We start from the raw sequence: 21,736 nt of genomic DNA on the forward strand, positions 1-21,736 counted from the left end.
TGCTGCGATAGTGAAGGAGACATTCTCGCCCTTTATCGTCTTTAGATCTCTTCTTATTGTCCGAATCGTCATCTGGTTTTCGCTCCCCCGCAGCCCCAGCTGGGCCGCAGCGGATGCGAGGAGAAGGGTCTTCTCTGACCCGTCGTCAAGGACGGCGTAAGTGTCCATGACCTTGTCTTGGTAACTCAGTGTTACGCGGACCACCTTTAAGAGCACTCGGGCGCCCCCGCTGCTGGCGGGGTCAATGTACATAACACTTGCCTTTGTGCTGCTTGAGGGTGCGGGCTTTCTTCTGTTACTGTCGTGTAGGACATCTAGGTGGGCTCCGTCACACCGACTACACCTCTTCTTTAAGCGGCACTCGGCTGCCATGTGACTGCGCGCACATCGGTAACAGCGTCGGTTGGACTTTATCCATTGACCCACTTCATCGGCGGTCATCTCCTTGAATGTGTCACATTGTGACAACCAGTGTTCTTTCTCGCAGTACGGGCACACCATCTTCCACTTCTCTTTTATCGAGGGGGTACTGTGGTTCTTGCTGCTCGGTACTGGTTCTGATTGGTGCATGACAGTCACCAATCTTCGGCCATCGTTTGCTCTCCTAGGTCCCTCTCTGGAGCTTGGTGTGCTCCGCACGAACGTATCCAATCGCAGGCTGCTGACTTCTCTCGCCAGGAAGTCGGCTAGGTCTAGGAGGGATGGCTCGGGACCGTTAGGATCACGGTGGTCTCTTTGCCGCCTGAAGCGCTCTTGTCGGGCGGGCGGAAGCTTCTCTAAAATCCTCTCGACATTAGAGTTTGCGTATAGTTCGTGCATACCCTTTTCTCGTTGCGCCCCCAGCATCCCTACCAGGGATTGTACCTTGATAGACAGGTCGTCTAGTGAGCGATTGTCTGTTGCTGGGGGTAGGCGGTCAATATGCCTTATCTCTTGTATTACGTAGTCCCATATGCGTCCATATCTTTGGTCGAGTGCTGCTAGAGCCGCTGTGTATGGGGTAGTAGAGGTGGCATAGGCCAGCGCTATATTGTGCGCTCGGGGCACCTTGAGGTGCTTCAATAGGATAGCATACTTGTGGCGTTCATCAGCTACATCAGCCATCATTGTCTCTAAGCACATCCGTAGCTCCGTGTACTGTGCTCTGTTCTCATGGGTGAAGTCTGGAAACGTCGGTGTGCCAATGTATGATGCCGTAGATGGCTGGCACATCGGTGAGCGTTGGAAGAGAGGCCTCCTAGGCGAGTCTCCTCTTACGCCTCTCGGTGGGCTGGTACCGGCAGGGTACCATGGCCCGCGTATCCAGGTGCTATTCCTCGGGACTGGTCGTGCGTCAATCTCACCCGTGAATTGAGTCGGGGGTCTGTAGCGCAGAGCCGCGGGGGTAGAGCCTGGGCTGTACTGGACCTCCTGGTCCTGTGGAGTACTGTGCTGCTGTCGGGCTCGACTCTCCTCCTCTCCCTCTTCTTCTTCCTCTGTCAGGTCCTCTAGATCCTGTAGTCGTCTATTTAGCCTCTCCGCGGTGTATACCGTTCCTTCCTTGTAGCTGGGTCTCACTTGGTCCGGTCGGGGAAGGAGTTCGGAGGGGGGTATAGGCTCTCTCTGGTGGTCGGGCTCAGGGTCGCTTAATCGGTTAGGGGAGGGTGCCCTTGACCCGTGTCTTGACGAGGCCCTGGGACCCCGTGTGGAGGGAGGGGGTGTTGCCCTGGCGATCAGCTGCTCCATTAGCTGCGCTTGTAATCGGTCGCGCTCGGCTTCGCGCTTGGTGAGAGCGATGTCGCGCTCTGCTTCTCGCTTGGTGAGAGCGATGTCGCGCTCTGCTTCTCTTTGGGCACCGGCAGCGGCGCGCTGGGCTTCGGCGGCGGCGCGCTGGGCTTCGGCGTGGTCTCTTACCATATTCTCTTCCGTCTGAAGGCGTCTAATCTCTAGACGTATACGATCTTCGTCTCTCCGTTGCTGCGCTTGGAGGCGTTCTCTTTCCATGGAAGAATGTTCGCGCTCACTAAGCGTCTGTGCTTGGAGTCGATCGCGCTCTGTTGAGGCTGCTAGGCTGGCGAGGAACGCCTGTGCCAGCATCTTGTCCGCCTCGCTGGGGGAAGACGCTGGTTGAGGTGATCCGCTCCTGGCAGTACTCGTTGGAGATGCGTTCTCCTGCGGGGAGTCCTGGAGCTCTATCTCCTGGGCGCTCTCCTCTTCTTGTACCGGGCAGAGTTCCATCTCTGGAGGGTTGTCTTTCTCCTGGAGCTCTCCGGGTACTACTTCTTCGGTCTTGGCGGGGGGTAAAGTCGTGTCAGTTCCCTCCTGGTCCCTACCGTGAGCTTGGTCAGTTACATTAGAACCCACTAGGGCCTCTGTTGGCGGGGTAACCTGGGCGATAGGGTCGGACATAATTTTACTATCTACTTTTTCCGCGTTTACCGTCTGTAGAAGGCTAGGTAGTATACTGGCAACGTAATCCTCTAAGTACTGAGGTGTCTGCCGTCTACGCTGCGGGCGATCTACTTTAGGAGAACCGTTTTGTGGAGTGTTCATCATAGGCCATTTCAATATTAATACCACTATATTAATATTACACTAGTTATTATCCGGCTCGAAGGACCAATTGTAACTGAGGGGTACAATTCCCTGACTGTATTGATAAGTATGGTATCATTAAACCACTACCGCTTTATGTACTTTAATTACTGGCCATACAGTACACGATATATGAATATGATGAACACTTCCCACAATGAAATCGGTTCCAGTCAAAGGTATTAATCAATGGAGCAAAAGGTACATAGGATACTTTACATTATTCTTTGAATGCACTTGTAAGGCAAAGGAGTATGCGTAGGCAAATCAATAACGAATGTCCATTCTCTGGTTACGCAGGAGGTAATTATACAACCTGAATCTTAGGGAATTATATCTATGGTACACTAGTAATATAGCGGAGGATACTGGAAAGGGTTCCCACTGGTTGTAAGCCAGCAAGGGGGTAGAAGATCTGTCGGTAGTAGGACGTCTGGTCAACGATGACTAGGGAGACTTCAGGTACAGAAGCCGGTGCAGTAGTCTCTTGATCCACAGACGAATACAGCTTGGTTCTCTGGTAGACTGTAGCTCTACAGTGAAGAAAGCTAGGCGGCCTCAGGCTCTCTGAGCGCCGACTCGACTTGACTCCTCTCGGGGTAAATCCAACACGTGCAGGCGTCGGCGATTATCCGCTCCATAAATCATAGGACCAAAGCAAATATATTCCAGCCGCAAAGGCTATGTAGTCGTCGGGTAGATTAATCCAGTGTACATGTCCACACGGTTCTCGCCTAGGTCTCCTCGGGTGAAGGCGCCATGCGGTCGGCCCAGCCTGGATAAGAACTCTAGCTAATACGAGAAAGCGTTGGAGATGCTGGTCACTATAGAATTCTAACCGCACGATACACTATACACAAATAGACTATTAAAGACTCAATAGAAATATGTCGCACTCGACGGTATAGCGCCAAACTCTGACAATTCAGTTATTAATTCGCACGCGGTCCCGATGCTCTATTCTGAGGCCAAACAGGCCATACTTCACCGCACGTTGTATCGTGGGTGAGGCTTCAACTTATCGGTAACATGCTAAGTGCACGAAGGGTACGGAGGTAAGGGGCTAAGGGTCTTCTACATTCACCTGCGCCGTATTTATACGCACGGTGCACAAATAGTGCCACTCTCATTTCTGTCGCCGTATCCCTGGGCAGGGCCGGGCAAGTACAGACATGTCGTGTCGGTGACTTTGAACTTGGCTCCGGGGGCTGGTCCCCTGGCGCCTGGTCCGTTGTCCAATAGGAGAATGAACTATTATGGGCTGGACTAAAGGGATATTCCGTGTATATGTACAAGGAATATACAAGGGATATCAAACGATATACAAATACTATTCAATATATATCAATAAATAAATATATATATTCGGTTTAATCTGATCCTTCGTAACAACGTTAATGCAACAAAACGAATGCCTTGCTTTGTTAATCATAACGTTGATGCAGTAGCGTATGTCGTTGTGTTGGCTGTAACGGACATGACGATAACATAACACTGTGTACAAATTAAAATTGCGATAATCGTTTCTAACATTTTCAAATCGATGCAGTTGAATTTTCTCCTTAGGATCGATGCATTGTGATGCATTGTTACACCCCTACACCAAAGTCACTGGCCCACTGTGTATGTGTGTGTGCGCTAACTTGGCTAGCGTTATCAACAGCAGATGTGGGTGAAAGCGGTGTGATGTAATTGGCAGAATCGACTGTCAATCAATGGTCTTCCTGACACGCAAACTCATAAACAATGTTTCTGTACTGGGGGTGTACAGTATTTCAATAGGCAACCCTGAAAGGATTATTTTTCTAGAAGAGCAACACTAGCCAAAACATAGGCATTGTATGCATAAAAGGGGCAAAAGCTAAAGTTAAGTGACTGTTACTTTTGTAGCAGTAGTTTGATTTGATAGTTTATTTGATAGGGACAGCACATGTTAATGAACATCAAGTACAAAATACAAAATGTAAACATGCAGGGTTGTAGCAAGAGCTATCTAGCTAGCTAATTTACACCAGGAGACAGCAAAACTCTTTCAATAAATAAATAGCCTGCTTAGGGTAAAGCATGGTGACAATCGATGATAAAAACAACAATAAAAACAAGAAACAAGTTACATAAACTAAATCAGATTAAAAATTATCACAGTTCTGGTTTGCCTTAAGATGCAGTTTAAGATGGGTCTTGAACATGGGAGTATGTGGGGCACTCTCTAATCACAACTGGTAGGCTATTCCAGTAGTTACCACCTTTAACAGAGAACACAGTTTTAGCAAAGGTAGTATACCGAAAAGGCACCTTACAGTCCCCTCTACTGATGGCCCTGGTGGTAATGCCAGTGTCTCCTTTTTGTTTAATGTCACTGCCTTTTTTATTAGGCCTAGTTGTTAGCTACAACTTTGCCACAGTAGGCATTAATCACTTAATAGTTCAAATGTCTGTGGCCCATTCCCGTTTGCACACGCAGATACACACACGCACACAGTGGGCCAGTGACTTTGGTGGTATGTGCTATTGCACAGATGTGTGTCCCGTTCCCGTTTGCACATGCACGCACAGTACAAATATACATTTATAAAAAATAAAAAAAACTCTGTTACTTGAAATATTTTCACTGTGCTCCTAAATATTTTTGTGTGCTCCTAAATTTCTTTGTGTGCTCCTAAACTTTTTCATTTAGGAGCACATGTGCTCCTTGGGAAAAAGGTTAGCGTAGAGCCCTGATAGACACGGAACAGAGCAGACCGTCAATTCTAGAAGCAAACTAGTAGCTCTTCCGCCCTGCGTCTTGTCTCCCCCATCCCCCTCTCTCTCACTCTGTCTCCCCCATCCCTCTCTCTCTCTGCTAACAATCCTGATTCGATTCTTGAACCTATTTCATTAAAAAGGAAGATATTGATGGACATTAGCTATAGTATAGCTCAGCAGCTGTAACAGAATCATTTGATTATTTTTGATTATTTACGTTTTAAGTTAACAACGACAAAAAAATCCAGCGGTGGACCGACATAACAAACGCTGTCACTGTTTACTTGTGTAAGGACATGGTTCCTTTTCGAACTGTCGATAGAAAGGGCTTTAAAGACATGGTCAAAGCACTGGATCCAAGATACGCATTACCTGCCCGCAGACACTTGAGAAAAGGTTTTGCATTTTTCTATTGTAGTTTTGCACAATAAATGTTATTAAAATACCTCTGTACTATGTGAAATATGTCCTAGTAATACAAGAGTACAGTAATAGCTGCCATACCAGTGTTTTACCCCTTCAGAAGCATTTATATAGACATTTTAAGATAAGTTAATATACCGTGATATATACCATTACCGTCTATGCTTCAAATTATACTGTGATATACATTTTAGACCATACCGTCCAGCCCTAATACAAAGTATACAATGCAAGGTATAAATTAGCAAGGTGTATGTTAGTGTGCCATCTAGTGGCTGAATGTTATCTGTAGTGCCTTTTAAACTGGTATTAGTGTTGGTGCCACCCCCGGACATTGATTTCCTATGTTATTTAAATGTACTGGTCAGAGGAGAGTTTTTAACAAGTCAAATTCACATGAAAGATTCAAGCGGATCCTCTTGTTCCTCTCTGATTCCATTTGGTCTTTCGTCTCTGCAGGATTCCTCTCAGGGCAACTCCATCTTCCAGATCAACATGATCAAGTACATCAAAGAGAAATACCCACAACTACAGGTCATCGGAGGAAACGGTGAGAGAGGAGAGGAGAGGGAGCAGAGAGAGGAGAGAGAGGAGTGCAGAAGAGTGCAGAAGAGAGCAAAAGAGAGCAGAGAGCGCAGAGGAGAGGAGAGCAGAAGAGTGCAGAGAGAGCAGAGGAGAGAAGAGCATAGAGCGCAGAGGAGAGCAGAGTGCAGAGAGAGCAGAGGAGAGGAGAGCACAAGAGTGCAGAGGAGAGCAGAGAGCGCAGAGGAGAGAAGAGTGCAGAGGGAGCAGAGAGCGGAGAGCGGAGAGGAGAGAAGAGAGGAGAGCAGAGAGAGCAGAGGAGAGCAGAGCAGAAGAGTGCAGAGAGAGAGAAGAGAGCAGAGGAGAGAAGAGGGAGCAGAGAGAAGAGAGCAGAGGCAGAAGAGAGCAGAGAGAGGAGAGCAGATAGTGCAGAGGAGAGCAGAGAGCACAGAGGAGAGCAGGGAGCAGAGAGAGACTCGGGTTGAATTTCTTGAATGACTGGTCTTGGGATACGGTTCACAAACACCTTTTTGAAGAAGACGGTTATTAGCGAAATGGCCAACTTGATCGAATGCATCAAAGGGAAATACTTAAGCATTACATCACTCACAGGAGTGTGTTATAAGAATTAGAGCATGCCTAGGGGTGGTTGTTAGGACCGAGGCGCAGCCGAGGGTCATTAGACCCCCCTAGGCATGCTCCAATTCTTATAACACATGACTACTAGTGGTGTAATGTCTTTTATACAATTGCCGAATTCATCCAACCTTATTGCTATACAATAAACACACATTAATTGAAGCATAATGGAGATTTATTCACACAACCATCCGCAGAAAAAGTAGGTAAAAAAAAAAGAAGTTGCCTCCGTGTCTAGAAGCAGCTGGGAGGTGCAGTGTTTCAAAGCATGCCATCTAACAGTGAAGTTAGCGGTTGTTATTGGATTGATTGATTGATTGATTGAAAATGTTATTACAGATAGACAGTGCTACATTCATACATAGGTTGCTTCAAAGCATGCCATCTAACAGTGAAGTTAGCGGTTGTTATTGGAATGATTGATTGATTATGTTATTACCAGATTGCAGAATGGGTACAATACAGTACAGCTCAATACACACAATTGTTAAGGGGATGCAGACCAGAGAAAGACTTTCGTCTTGTTTACATCAGGGTCCCCCATTTTCAATGCATCATAACATATGACATACATGACATACAGATAGACAGTACTGCTACAGTACATCTATACATTTATGAAATACCAGATTTACAAATACAGTACTGTTTTTGTAGGGTGATTATGGTTTATTTACATTGAGGTTCTGGGGTCACGTGGAGTGTATTATATACTAAATAACAACCGCCGGCTTTCCTTTTCTAAGCATTTTCGGTGATAGAAGTGATTGGGGAATAGTTGCGGGACGCCAAGATGTACCCACAGTAGAAAGCTCGCGTGGATCCTTATATTGGTTCTTTTAATACAGCGTTTTTTAAATCACACGAAACAAATAACCTCTGTTCTCCTTGCAATGCGTTTTTAATTCTTTCTTATACAGTAGGAAGGGGGAAGAACACTATCGTGGGTGTTCCTATGACTTGTATTCTGCTTACAGCTTCGAATATAAATCAAAACGTTCCCGTATTTCTGCAATCTATGCGCCAATAATAACGAGTTGAGTTCTATTACATGCTGGATAGGCTGATAGAGTGCCTGCGCGTTCACCCGAGAGGAGTCGGATTCTGCAACTGCCAGTGCCCCCCCCCCCCCCCCCGATTTATATTTTGTTTTTAAATGTATCTATTTTGAATGAGTCGTTATGACTGAATCAATACATCCATTCATAAAGATTATTGTCCGCCATCTTGGTTTCATTCAGTAAAAGAATGAACGGCGGAGTGATTCGGAAACAAAGTAATTCGGTTGTGGGCAGGTTCTGGGATCACGTGGAGTGTGTTATGAGAAATAACAACGTCTGAAACAAGTGTTTCAGCCAATCAGAATCAAGAAATTTGCATGCCATTGTATAATCAGAGGTACAGGTCATTGGGAGGAATTGGGACACACACACACACACTCTCAAAGACAGACAGGCACACACATCATACATTGCTTTTCTTGAATGGGGATGATTATGTAAAAACCAGGAGGCGTTGACTAGTTCAACACAGATGTTTATTAGTAGTTATCTGGAGGAAAAACAAACAAATACTAACCCTCCAACCTTTTTACTATGTACCCTAATACTATTCTTATTTTTTTATTGATCTTTTTCACCCCTCCTTTTTCCGTTTTTCTCCCATCCCAATGTTAGTCGTTATGCCAATCCCCTTCCTGGTCGTCGCGCACTTACCCCCTACCGTCAGTCTGGGAGAGTGGAGGCTATCACATGCTTCCTCCGACACATGTGCAGCCAATCAACCACTTCTTTCCACCTTTTCAGCGCGGACTCTCACTGGGAGAGTGTAACGTGTGGAAGGATCACACTACCTCCCCCAGGTCTTTCCCTCGCTGTGCAGGCGCCCCGACCGAACTGTAGGAGTCGCTGTTTACAACGACCAGGACCCACCCTCGGCGGGTTTCCCACCCTCTAACACTGCCAATTGTGTTAGTATGGACGGTCGGCCAACCCGGAAGCACCACAGCTGGATTCGATCCCACTGTCTCTGTGGTGGTGGGCAGACGCTTAGTCCGCTGCGCCACCCGGCCGCCCCCCTAATACTATTCTTATACTACTACCTATCTTGCTAATCTGTCTATACTATTTGCAAATTGCATTTGCATTAGACATTTGACCATCATCCTACATCATAAGTTAACTATTACACCGGGTGCACACTGAAAACATTCAAACACGCTCTCAAACACTAGTGGTGTTTACTCAAAAACCACACACACACACACACACTCATACATGAATAGACTTTCACTACCTCTGTCTCTCTCTTCTCCCGCTCTCTCCTCCCTGCTCTATATTTGTCACAAAATCAATTGGTTTTATTATTTGTGTTTGTAAATGGCAAATGGACTTCATTTATTTAGTGCTTTTAAGTGAGGGGAGGACACTTCCATTTGCTGCCGGGAGAAGCCGGAGTCTAACCGGGAATCTTCCAAATAACCATTTCTCTCTTCACTTTCTCTCTGTGTTCTCTCTCTCTCTCTCTCTCTCTCGCTCTCGCTCTCGCTCTCTCTCTCTCTCTCTCTCTCTCTCTCTCTCTCTCTCTTCACTTTCTCTCTGTGTTCTCTCTCTCTCTCTCTCTCTCTCTCTCTCTCTCTCTCTCTCTCCCCCCCCCCCCCAGTTGTAACAGCGGCTCAGGCTAAGAACCTGATCGATGCAGGAGTAGACGCCTTGAGAGTGGGAATGGGCAGTGGCTCCATCTGCATCACGCAAGAAGGTGAGTGACTGACTGTCACTGATGCTGACCGGCAAACCCTCCAGTCTCACACACACACAGCCAGCCTCGGCTCACTGTCCCCCCTCCCCAGCGCTTTTCATCCGGTCTGTTCAAACCGTGTGGTTGCCGTGGTGACGAGGTTTCATTATTCCCAAGTGTTAACCGAGGTGAGCCTTCTCGTATAGAAGCACGCCAGCGCTCATGAGAACTCCCATCGGACAGAGAGAGACCATGATTTGCCTCAGAAAGGCCCGCCCCTAGACGGAACTTCCCACCTGTCGCCGACATCCTCGCTGGTTGCGCTGTTCTAATAAAGCCTCTGCGAGAGAAGGATAACCCAAGTTAGTTCAGTAGGGATGGATGGGCATCTGAGGGCATGTCGACGTTCTAATGTTCTATTCAAATCTGTTAACCAACCACCCCCTCCCCCTCCCAACCCCCAAAAAAGTGTGAAGCACTCGCCTTAACTAAACAAAAAATCATAATTGCACAATTGTTTTCCATTTGTCAGTCAAATATATAAGGGAATCCAATTTGTTCAATTCATTGAACATCGGGGGAAAAAGCTTTGACATCAGTCGCAGTGCAGTTTACACAAATGAACCCATCAACAGCAGTGGACCTACGTCACTTTGAATATCAGACTACAGCACAGGGAGCACAGCACAGGGAGCACAGGGAGCGGAGCACAGGGAGCACAGCACAGGGAGCACAGCACAGGGAGCACAGCACAGGGAGCACAGCACAGGGAGCACAGCACAGGGAGCACAGCACAGGGAGCACAGCACAGGGAGCACAGGGAGCACAGCACAGGGAGCACAGCACAGGGAGCACAGGGAGCACAGCACAGGGAGCACAGCACAGGGAGCGGAGCACAGGGAGCACAGCACAGGGAGCACAGCACAGGGAGCACAGGGAGCGGAGCACAGGGAGCGGAGCACAGGGAGCACAGCATAGGGAGCACAGGGAGCATAGGGAGCACAGGGAGCATAGGGAGCACAGGGAGCACAGGGAGCACAGCACAGGGAGCACAGCACAGGGAGCACAGCACAGGGAGCGGAGCACAGGGAGCACAGCACAGGGAGCATAGGGAGCACAGCACAGGGAGCATAGGGAGCACAGCACAGGGAGCATAGGGAGCACAGCACAGGGAGAACAGCACATGGAGCATAGGGAGCACAGGGAGCACAGCACAGGGAGCACAGCACAGGGAGCACAGCACAGGGAGCATAGGGAGCGGAGCACAGGGAGCGGAGCACAGGGAGCGGAGCACAGGGAGCGGAGCACAGCACAGGGAGCACAGCACAGGGAGCATAGGGAGCACAGGGAGCGGAGCACAGCACAGGGAGCACAGCACAGGGAGCGGAGCACAGGGAGCACAGCACAGGGAGCACAGCACAGGGAGCACAGGGAGCACAGCACAGGGAGCACAGCACAGGGAGCACAGGGAGCACAGCACAGGGAGCACAGCACAGGGAGCACAGCACAGGGAGCACAGCACAGGGAGCACAGCACAGGGAGCACAGCACAGGGAGCACAGCACAGGGAGCACAGCACAGGGAGCACAGCACAGGGAGCGGAGCACAGCACAGGGAGCGGAGCACAGGGAGCACAGCACAGGGAGCACAGGGAGCACAGCACAGGGAGCACAGCACAGGGAGCACAGGGAGCACAGCACAGGGAGCACAGCACAGGGAGCACAGCACAGGGAGCACAGCACAGGGAGCACAGCTGTGCGTTTTGCCTCTTGGTTAGAAATAGAAAGAGAAGGTAGACTTTCTCATTGTTTATTTTCTGTGTCTTCCTGTCTCCGTCTCTGTCCTCGTCTTTCCCCTCGTTCCTCCCCTTCTTATTTCTCATCACTCTTTGTCTTTCTTCCTGTTTCTCTCTTTTATCTGTCCTATTTTTTATCTACCTGCCCCCCTCCTCCTTCCTGCATCCCCATGGTGTGAGTGAGTGTATTTTTCTTTCCCACTTTATCCATCATTTCTGCTTCTTTCTCTTCCCCCATTTTTTTCTTCTCTTTCCTCTTTCTCTCCTTTCCTCCTCTCTCTTCTTTCCTTCCTTCCCTCCCCCCCTGGCCTGTGTGTGTCTAGCGCCCCTCAGTGTTCCACCGGCAATAAAGCTCCACAGCCCCAAAATCCCAAGCACTGTTACAGGATACTCATGTAAGTCCCTCCCCCCCTCGGCCTGCGCTAGGCTCCCATTGGCTCCACTACCACACTGTGCCCGCCCTTCCCCCCCCCACAGCACAGCCTGCAGTAACTGATTGGTTAACAGCTCTGCATCAGTAGTAATAGTGGTGGTGTTTTTCTTTAGAGGAGAAGGCCAGTGTAATCAAATAATTTCTTGTCAACATAGCCTACGAAAAGACCAAAACCTACAATACGATTATTCTAATCTCCCTATACTCGCCTACTCTTAGGAGCTCTCAACCAGGAAGCCGCATATTTCTATTGTGCGCTAAAATCTTTTAGCTCTAGTTTTGCACACATTAATTTAGTTTGACCGTTAAATGAGTTCTGGAGAAAAAGAGGACATTGAATCCTTGTGTTGTGTTAATTACAGCTCAATGAAATGATAAGGTAGCAGTCCCTATAAAACGAGGTATTGCTATTCTTTCATCTACATAATTTCATGGAGCTGTAATTAACACAACACAAGGATCCAGTGTCTCAGATTACATCACTGGTGGCCATATTCAAACTAATTTACTCTCAGTAATTGTCGAACTAACTGTGTGCAAAACTGTTGAGAGTTTTGCGATAATTTATTTAATTTATATAGCGCTTTTCAATAACCCAAAGCGATGTGTGTGAGATTATGTGCAAAACAAACCAGCATTGTTTTTTTTAATGAAATGCCCCTTTTTTTAAATACAGCTTGCAAACACGTTTCCAGCTTTAAATATCATAATGTATTATTGTGGAAAAACTGTGGCATTGTAATAACAAAATGCGCATTGCACATTAGAGTCTAGGATAAAGTACAATGCCCATGTTCATTGCAACAGTGGATTATGTCGACCAAAGTAATTTTTTTTTTTTACAACAATGGAGTCCTATGGCTTCTGGATTTGAGCTATAATCTGGTGTTGGCTACATGGACCATACTTTGTAAGTAGAAAAAATACCTTGTAAGTTTTGGTATTTTCATAGGCTATGCTGACACAATAATTACACTGGCCTTATCCTTTAAGAAGCTGGCCTTGAGTGTCTTGGGGTTTTGGATGCTTGTTCCTGTGTGGTTCACTAATCTGTCATCCAGAGTGACGCGCCTACCTCTCTGTGTCCTTCATACATGCATTCATTCAGCAGTAGTGGCCGCCGCTGTTAGAAAAACAAAGACAATGAATGAAAATCCACCATCTGGGCTTATTGTTCACCCAAAGTATTTTAAAGGTATAATGAGTAGAACATTTTTTAGTGGTAAGTTTGATAGGATATTGCTAGATCTTGAGTCATATTTGATCTGCATGGTCTAGTTTGACAGTTTGATCTGAACAACGTCAGCTTTCCTATATCAACACTAGAGCGTTTTTTGGGAATCGAACTTTCGCCAGTGTTTTTCGAACAGACGTTCGAACCATTGTTTTTAACACTTTCAGAGCCGGCCGTGTTTTCCTTTTTACCCCCTTGAATGCCCAGCAACCACTTCAATGTTAATGTTAATATCGCCTAATCTATGTTTAAAATTATGGCTATGTGTCTAATCTGCCCGTCGCATTATCAATGACCCATTTCCAGTCAACATTGTCGAAGCGGATTGTTTTTTTATCGGTTCATTTCCGTTTTATAGCATTTTGAAAAGCCCTCGTTTTCAAGAAGAAAAAAAAGAATCCCTGATAAACGTTGATGTACTGTAATATTCTAGAATATTGTCATTGTTCGGCCTATTTATGAATCGTTTTCAAATAAACGCTAGATTATCGATAGTATATGTGTACGTATGCACACTGTAAATCGATTATCTTATTTCCTGATCACTCACACAGTCAAAACAGCCATATCACATATAGGGAAAGCTTATATCTCCGTGAAAACGGGTCTGATTATCCTAAGACTGGTAAAATAGATTCCTTACCTGAGATCAGATGGTATCCAAATGGATTATTCCAATTCCTGATCGACCATTCCAAGAATCGATCCTTTTATTGATCCCACGCGTATACTGTAAAACAGCGTATACACGCTGTGCTGAGGGTCCAGCATGAAGCTGATCGGCCCCGGTTACATGCGTGAGAAGTAAAATGTGGAGTCCGGGTTTTTTTCCCCCATGCATTTTCATTGAGTCCAATCCAAAAGGGTGAATTACCATCTGGGAGACGATAGGGGGCGCTTTTTTCACATCTGAGCGCCTGGGGTGGCTGATTTACCAACGGTAGACTCGGTTGATGAAATATGAATTCAGATCGCTAATAAAATTTTAAAAAAACGAGAAAAAACGAATATTCTCGTTATGGGCATTCAACCCGCGGGGGGTAAACCCGAGAACTCGGGTTGGGCATTCAAAGTGTTAATCATGCAAAACATTTGCTCCTAAATAATTTTTCTGGTTCAGTACTGTCGAGTCTTGAGTCGACAGTAGTCTCACATAGCGCACATTTACGCATTTAACGTAGCACGGGAGGCTTCAATAACGTTTAGATGGTAATCCATTTTGTGAATAAATTTGTTGAAACAACATCTTAGTTGCCCGACGGCTCCTGCTATCTTAACGTTAGCCAGCTAAAAGTGCATAGCTTAATTAACGTGCATAACATACCTGTGTAACGTTAAGTAACTTGTGTTCCGCTGGGAAAGTCCAGCATCACTGCATACACTTGGTTTAATCCAAACGTCCATTCGGAAACGTATTATGAAATAAGACGGTGAGTGTGAGTCACTCAACTCGCTCTTTTTTGCATGATTGATTAATTTCCTGATAATGTATGACGATTAATTTCCTCATCTTGACTAGACTGTGTTGTTGTGTCTGTGTTCACGCGTGACTTTCGAATTATTGTAAACACAACATAGTACTGTGATATTCTGATATATATCACATTCTGATATATATTTTTAGTGTAAAATAAATAAATAAATATTAAAACGGAAATTGAAAAATTAAAATAAATAAAAAAGCGGAGGTTCGAACCCATTAATTAAGATTCGAATGCCAACGTAACGAACGAAGGTTCGAACATTTGAACGTTTGGGCTCAGCCCTAATCAACACCACATTGTTGAGTGTCTGAAACTACTTGGTATGCCTTTTAAGCAAGGTGATATAGTGTATCCAAATGAGAGCCTTCTTTAAAGTATGTAAAGTAGGGATGTCCGATATTATCGGCCTACCGATATTATCGGCCGATATCGGCATTAAAATGTGATATCGGAGGATATCTGTATCTGTTTTCTTTTTTTACATTTCTATAACCTTTATTTACCCAGGCAAGCAAGTAAGAACAAATTCTGATTTTATTTATTGTCAAAAGTATGCATAATGTTGTGTTAATTCCACAACAAGAGATATGTAATGTTAATTACCTGAAATTATTCCATTTTTTGGGGGTGAAACCCTGCATATATCGGTATCGGTTGATATCGGTTGATAACAGTATCGGAAATTAAGAGTTGGACAATATCGGTATCGGTAAAAAAGCCAATATCGAGCATCTCTAATGTAAAGTGATGCTACGAATAGGTCTGAGTTAATAGAATAGATTAGAATAGAATAGACTTAATTGTCATTGCACACAAAGTATACAACGAAATTTCAGGGGAGCTCCCACATGACCGTAGTACAACCATACATGTAACATATAACATAACACTGTACATATAACAGAAATATTTTAAAGTGCATGATGAGCGGTAAACATAATAGTCATAATCAAGTCCAGGTAAGGTGCATGGTGCACGTGAGGGGACAGTCAATGAGAGTTTAGCAGTCCGACTGCATGTGAAGACACTGAAATTACCCTCCACACACATGCAGCTAAAACACATTGTACCTCATGGAGAGAACATACAGTAGGGCAGTGGTCACCAACCCGTCGATCTTGATCGACTGGTCGATCTTTGAGACTGTCCCTATAGATCTTTCCATAATTTTTTTTTTTTTTTTTTTTTTTTTTAAGATCTTACCCTGAGAGTCCACATTACAGTTCTACCTTTGTTTTGATGTGAAAAGTGATGCTGCACTTAGCACTGACTGAGAAAGTACACATACAGTTCTACTTTTGTTTTGATGTGAAAATGATGCTGCACTTAGCACTGACTGCACTTAGCACTGACTGAGAAAGTACACATTACAGTTCTACTTAGGGGTGCACCGAAAATTCGGCCACCGAAAGTTTTCGGCCGAAAATGGCCAAAAATGGCCTTTCGGCTTTCGGCCGAAAGAGTTTTTTCACCTAAAATATATCACCGAAACAGAAGCAACCTAACGCGTGTTGTTGTGATGATGTCATCAAAACGCGGATTCATTACATGCTCGCTGTGAGCTCTTCAGTCCTGCGTGATACTCCTCTTGGGACTCGGGAGCAATGCATCTCCTCGGGAGTCGCGCTGTTTCTACAGTATGTAAACTCCGCGCGCAACAAGTCCAATAAATGCGTCTTTAACATACTTTATCCTTATTTACTATATATATCACTGAGTGATCTAATATGCATATTATTCAGAGCGAGAGGGGGAGGGATTGTTTCTCTCACATTGACGCTGTCTGTCCTGCGTGATACTCCTCTTGGGACTCGGGAGCAATGCATCTCCTCGGGAGTCGCGCTGTTTCTACAGTATGTAAACTCCGCGCGCAACGAGTCCAATAAATGCGTCTTTAACATACTTTATCCTTATTTACTATATATATCACTGAGTGATCTAATATGCATATTATTCAGAGCGAGAGGGGGAGGGATTGTTTCTCTCACATTGACGCTGTCTACTGTGCCAAAGTCATCTGGGGACTAGAAAGGTGTGCTCAGTAGAGCACAGATGTCCGCCTCTCTCTCTCTCTCTCTCTCTCTCTCTCTCTCTCTCTCTCTCTCTCTTTTCTCTCTCTCTCTGATTGATTGATTGAAAACTTTATTAACAGATTGCAGAATGGGTACAATACAGTACAGCTCAATACACACAATTGTTAAGGGGATGCAGACCAGAGAAAGACTTTCGTCTTGTTTACATCAGGGTCCCCCATTTTCAATTCATCAGGACATATATGACATACATGACATACAGATAGACAGTACTGCTACATCTATACATTTATGACATACCAGATTTGCAAATACAGTACTGTTTGCCTTTCGGTTTTCGGCCAACTGTTTCCTATTTTCGGTATCTGTTTCGGCCAAGAATTTCCCATTCGGTGCATCCCTAGTTCTACTTTTGTTTTGATGTGAAAAGTAATGCTGCACTTAGCACTGACTGAGAAAGTACACAATACAGTTCTACTTTATAAAATGCTAATTGTAAATATGTTTGTCAATGTTAATAATATGAGAAAGTCCACATTACAGTTCTACTTTTGTTTTGATGTGAAAAGTGATGCTGCATAAGATGACTGCACTTAGCACTGACTGAGAAATTACAAAATAGTTCTACTTTGACGTTTTAATGTTGGACCAAAGCATTGCATGTAATTAGAATACAGGCAAATAAAAGTCATTTAGTTTAAAGTACAATCTTGGCTGTCTTTTTCTCTCAACGCTTCAATAGGTAGATCTTGCCTTCACAAAAAAAAAAGGTGATCTTGGGCTTAAAAAGGTTGGTGACCACTGCAGTAGGGGATACAACACTATGTAGGCGCCGTCTCACTATGCACATGTTCCACCCCCCAGATCTGATTGGCCGTCTCACTATGCACATGTTCCACCCCCCAGATCTGATTGGCCGTCTCACTATGTACATGTTTCACCCATTTTGTACTGGACAGACAGGAGCTTTAGCCCAATCTCCTGAAAGTCACGTCTTAGACATCGATGGCGTTTCCTTGACAACAAGGTGGAGGATAGGCGACCACTGGGACCAGGATTCTATTGACCAAGCAACCCACTGTAGAATAATACTGGTCCCAGATCAGACTCGGAAGTGATTTATTTATTTTTAACCAGTGACCAAACCTTCGTAATATAGAAAATGTGGGATAGGACAGGAACTTCAATCTTTTTGTAGAAGCTTCCTTGTAAAACGAGCATTCCCCAATTAGTCAGCCAGGCAGATAACTTCCCTGCTCTCTTGTGGCAGTAAAACATAGTGTATGTTTGATTCATGACCCGGTAAGTTTTCTTTTGTCTATTTACATTTTTTATATTTTTATATTTACTTTTTATGTCGGCATGACTCAACAAAGCGGTGAAAACCGGATCAAAGCCGTTCCGTCCAGTCACTTAAAATCAAACTAATCCAATGTCACCTTGCTGTACCAATGTACCGGTTGATTCTGGTTTGCTTCATATCGGCTGTTTATTTTGTCACATTGGCCCTGTTTGATTGTATCATAATCCCGTTGAGCGAAATGATTGTAAAGATATTTCCCAATCGGGGAAACGCCATTTAGCCTTGTGGTTCTGCTGATTGGGATTGATTTTTCCGCCACGTACAGTATTGGAATTGATCTGTCTAGGCGCCAGATGTTATCTTGCGGGGGGGGGGGGGGGGGGGGGCAGCAGACTTGACGGCGGGTGGTATTACAATATTTACGGCAATCGTCTACTGATGTAGTTGGTTTAAAATTCCTTGTTGACATTTTTTTTTTTCAAACAGCCATCGAATCAATAACACTGACGTGTCCCCTTCCCAGTGTTCCCAATTCCCACCCATTACTCACTGTGTGTGTGTGTGACTAACATTCTCAGCATGTCTTTGAGTATGTCTTTCAGAAGCCTCTCTCCTGACGCATTCCTCACCATTTCATGTTCTTTTAACCTTTTCACTACCACACGACAAAGGGTTAACCCTTTCACAACCACACTACAGAAGGTTAACCCTTTCACTACCACACTACAGACGGGTAACCGTATGTAGTGTGGTAGTGAAAGGTTAACCCTCTGTAGTGTGGTAGTGAAAGGGTTAAGAGTGTTTGTGATTATTTAGTTTGATGGATTTTCGTCCATCTATCTGACAAGTCTCGGGTCTCTGCAGCGTGTGGGATCGGAGAGTGAGACGTGGGATCGGAGAGTGAGACGTATCGGACGTGAGTCTCTCCTCGTTAGTCACTTCTCTGATATCAAGTTGGTGTTTTTAACCCTTTCACTGCCACACAACAGAAGGTTAACCCTTTACTATCACACAACCGACGGCGATGCTCCATCATTAGCTCCGCGGAGCTAATGATGCTAATGATGGAGCATCGCCGTCGGTTGTGTGATAGTAAAGGGTAGGGATGGGTATCGTTCGGATTTTATCAATACTACTACTCTTATCGATACTGCTTAATGGTTCGGTACTTTATCAATACTCTTATCGGTTCTTTTAGATTATTAAAAAAATTTTGATCCACTTTTTCTCCTTTTTCTGTTTTTTCTCCCATCCCAATTTAGTCATGCCAATTCCCCCCTCCCCTGTCTTGATCGTTGCTTGCATGTGCCCCCCACTGGTCGGTCGTAGGGAGGGTTGAAGAATATCGCATGTCCCCTCCGATACATGCAGAGTCAGCCAGCCACATCTTTTCACCTGCCAGCGCCTGACTCTCATTGGCGAGGTGTAACGTGTGGGAGGCTCATACTACCCCCTTGCTGTGCAGGTGCCCTGACCGACCTGTAGGAGTCGCTGTTTACAACGACCAGATTACCACCCATCGACTTCCCTCCCGCTGACTCTGCCAATTGAGTATGACGGTCGGCCCAAGCCGGAGGCAACGCTGACAGCCGGATTCGATACCGGTGTCTCACGCGTTGGTGACGAGCGCTTAGACCGCTGCGCCACCCAGCCGCCTGGTTCTTTTCGATTATTATTATTTAAAAAAAAATTATACATTTATTATTTGAACGGCTTAAGGCTATATCTGTACTTGATGTTTGTTTGTTGCATATTTTAAATAAACTTCAATCAAATCAAACCCCCCCTCTTAAAAACAAAACCCTGTGTTTAACCTAGCCATCTATAAAACATCATGCTAAAACTGTGAAACAAATGTCCTACAACCCTAAAGAAAGAAATACATAGCAAACATGACTCAGTTATCCAATAGTGCTGCTGCTTTTTATTTTGTTAAAATATTTTAGTTAATAAGACTAAAAGACTACAATATGACTACAATGATTTCATGACGGCGTCCTGTCCCCGCGTTTCCGTTTCCGGTTAGATTGCTGCTAATTAAACTCGTAGTTAACTCGTTGTTACCCGCCAATCATTGAGCGCCAACAACGCATTAACTCGTTGTTATGATCGTTATTTCTTTTATTCGCTGTTGCCATTCATAATTCATCGGGGCAGCCTGTGCAGGCTGTTCTGAGTGTGTCTGAGATCACAGACGGTCAATACCGCCGCCTAACGCCTTGCGGCCGCTATTTCACTCCATTTGAAACAATGTAGTTTGTTTTCTGGGCCAAGCTGAGCCGTGCGGGCGGGGTTTAAATACTCCGGCAAGACAAGCGCTTACAACGATGCATCAACTAGCCCCCCCCCCTCCTCCTTGTTCATATGCAATGCCGGATAACGTGGGACGGACTACCGCGACCAGTACTTGGAATGGCGATCAGATAATTGGATTCTTCTTTTTGCATTACACCAGAGACAAGGTAAGGACTAGGGGTGGGAATCACCAGTTTCATCACGATACGATACGATATCGATTCTTTGGACAACGATACGATATTTTCCGATATCACAAAGTCTGCCACGATACGATACGATTCAATTCAGGTGCCTGCGATCGATACGAGACGATATTATATGCCCATTTAACACAATCAGTAACATTTAAATCAACAACAAAAAAAGGCAATGGAAATATCATTTGACATTTTTATTTTTGAGCTCTTCCAGACATTTAAATGAAAAACAATCTATTGTTTTTAATACAAATAGACCTCCTGTTCACTGTTTTTGGTTCATTTATCTTTTTTTTCTCTATTAATATCCTATTCACTGTCAGAGCTGTATTTTAGCTGGAAAAGGCATATTGGGAGTCCGAAGGTGCAGTACCGGCCAAATCCTGGTAGTGGAGCTATCTCGAGAATGCAGTAATGAATGAATGAATGAAAACTTTATTTAACAGATTGCAGAATGGGTACAATACAGTACGGCTCAATACATACAATTGTTAAGGGGATGCAGACCTGAGAAAGACGTTTGTCTTGTTTCCATCAGTAACCCCCCCCCTTCTTTCTATATGGCTCTGATCAGCTTAGCTTAGTTAGTTTACGCTAACGCAACGTTAATTTCGGTATTTAACGCGACGTGGGCATAAAGAAATGGCGAGGATGCAAAGCATGTTAGATGCATTTGACCCGTTGTGGGGAAAAAAACATTTGACATCGAGTATCTATCGTTCAATATGTGAAAAAGAAATACGTTATGGACTAGCATTACACACATACGCTCGGATCGCAATGAAGGCATGCTTTGATCAACGCAAGATTGATATCATAGCCTTTACCTTGACTAGGATGTGTCCCAAAAAGAATATTCCAATGATCTGATCGCGAGTCCCAGTATCGGTGTCGATTGTGTCGCCAACATAATCCGCCATACATCATCCATCTGGAGCTTTTGACGCTCCTCAAGCCCAAGACACAGAGTTTCAAAGGGTGTGCAATACCGGCCGCATCCTACCAGGCGGCTGTATTGCACTTTTGGGATCTCAGACTCATTCCCTATGATAACACCAGGCTCCCTGGATGGATAATGAATGGAAATATCGAATAAAAGAAAAAACTGCCAAAACCCGACTTTACTCGGGTCTGGCTCTGAACGTTCGGCGAGTTAACCCGACTATCATCGGGTCTGGCACGGAAAGTGTTAAGAGGTTAAGACAAGTTATTTATATTTCACTGTCAAGTCCCGGCTTTAGACAGAATCTCCAACAGTGGTTTATTATTTATTTACTTATATATTTATATTTCAAACACGGTTCATTCATTCATTGAGAAT

At 45.0% G+C, this 21,736-nt stretch overlaps 1 protein-coding gene across 1 annotated transcript in view; it reads left to right on the forward strand.

Moving 5' to 3' along the window:
- impdh2 (IMP (inosine 5'-monophosphate) dehydrogenase 2) overlaps window positions 1-21,736 on the forward strand; it is a 67,969-nt gene that overhangs the window by 36,748 nt on the left and 9,485 nt on the right. Inside the window, exons 8-9 of the mRNA XM_084332717.1 lie at window positions 6,202-6,292; window positions 9,565-9,660. Coding sequence (XP_084188843.1) covers window positions 6,202-6,292; window positions 9,565-9,660 — 187 coding nt within the window. The remainder of the gene's footprint in view (window positions 1-6,201; window positions 6,293-9,564; window positions 9,661-21,736) is intronic.

Source organism: Notolepis coatsorum (assembly GCF_963971535.1).
Source record: "Notolepis coatsorum genome assembly, chromosome: 17".
NCBI lineage: Eukaryota > Metazoa > Chordata > Actinopteri > Aulopiformes > Paralepididae > Notolepis > Notolepis coatsorum.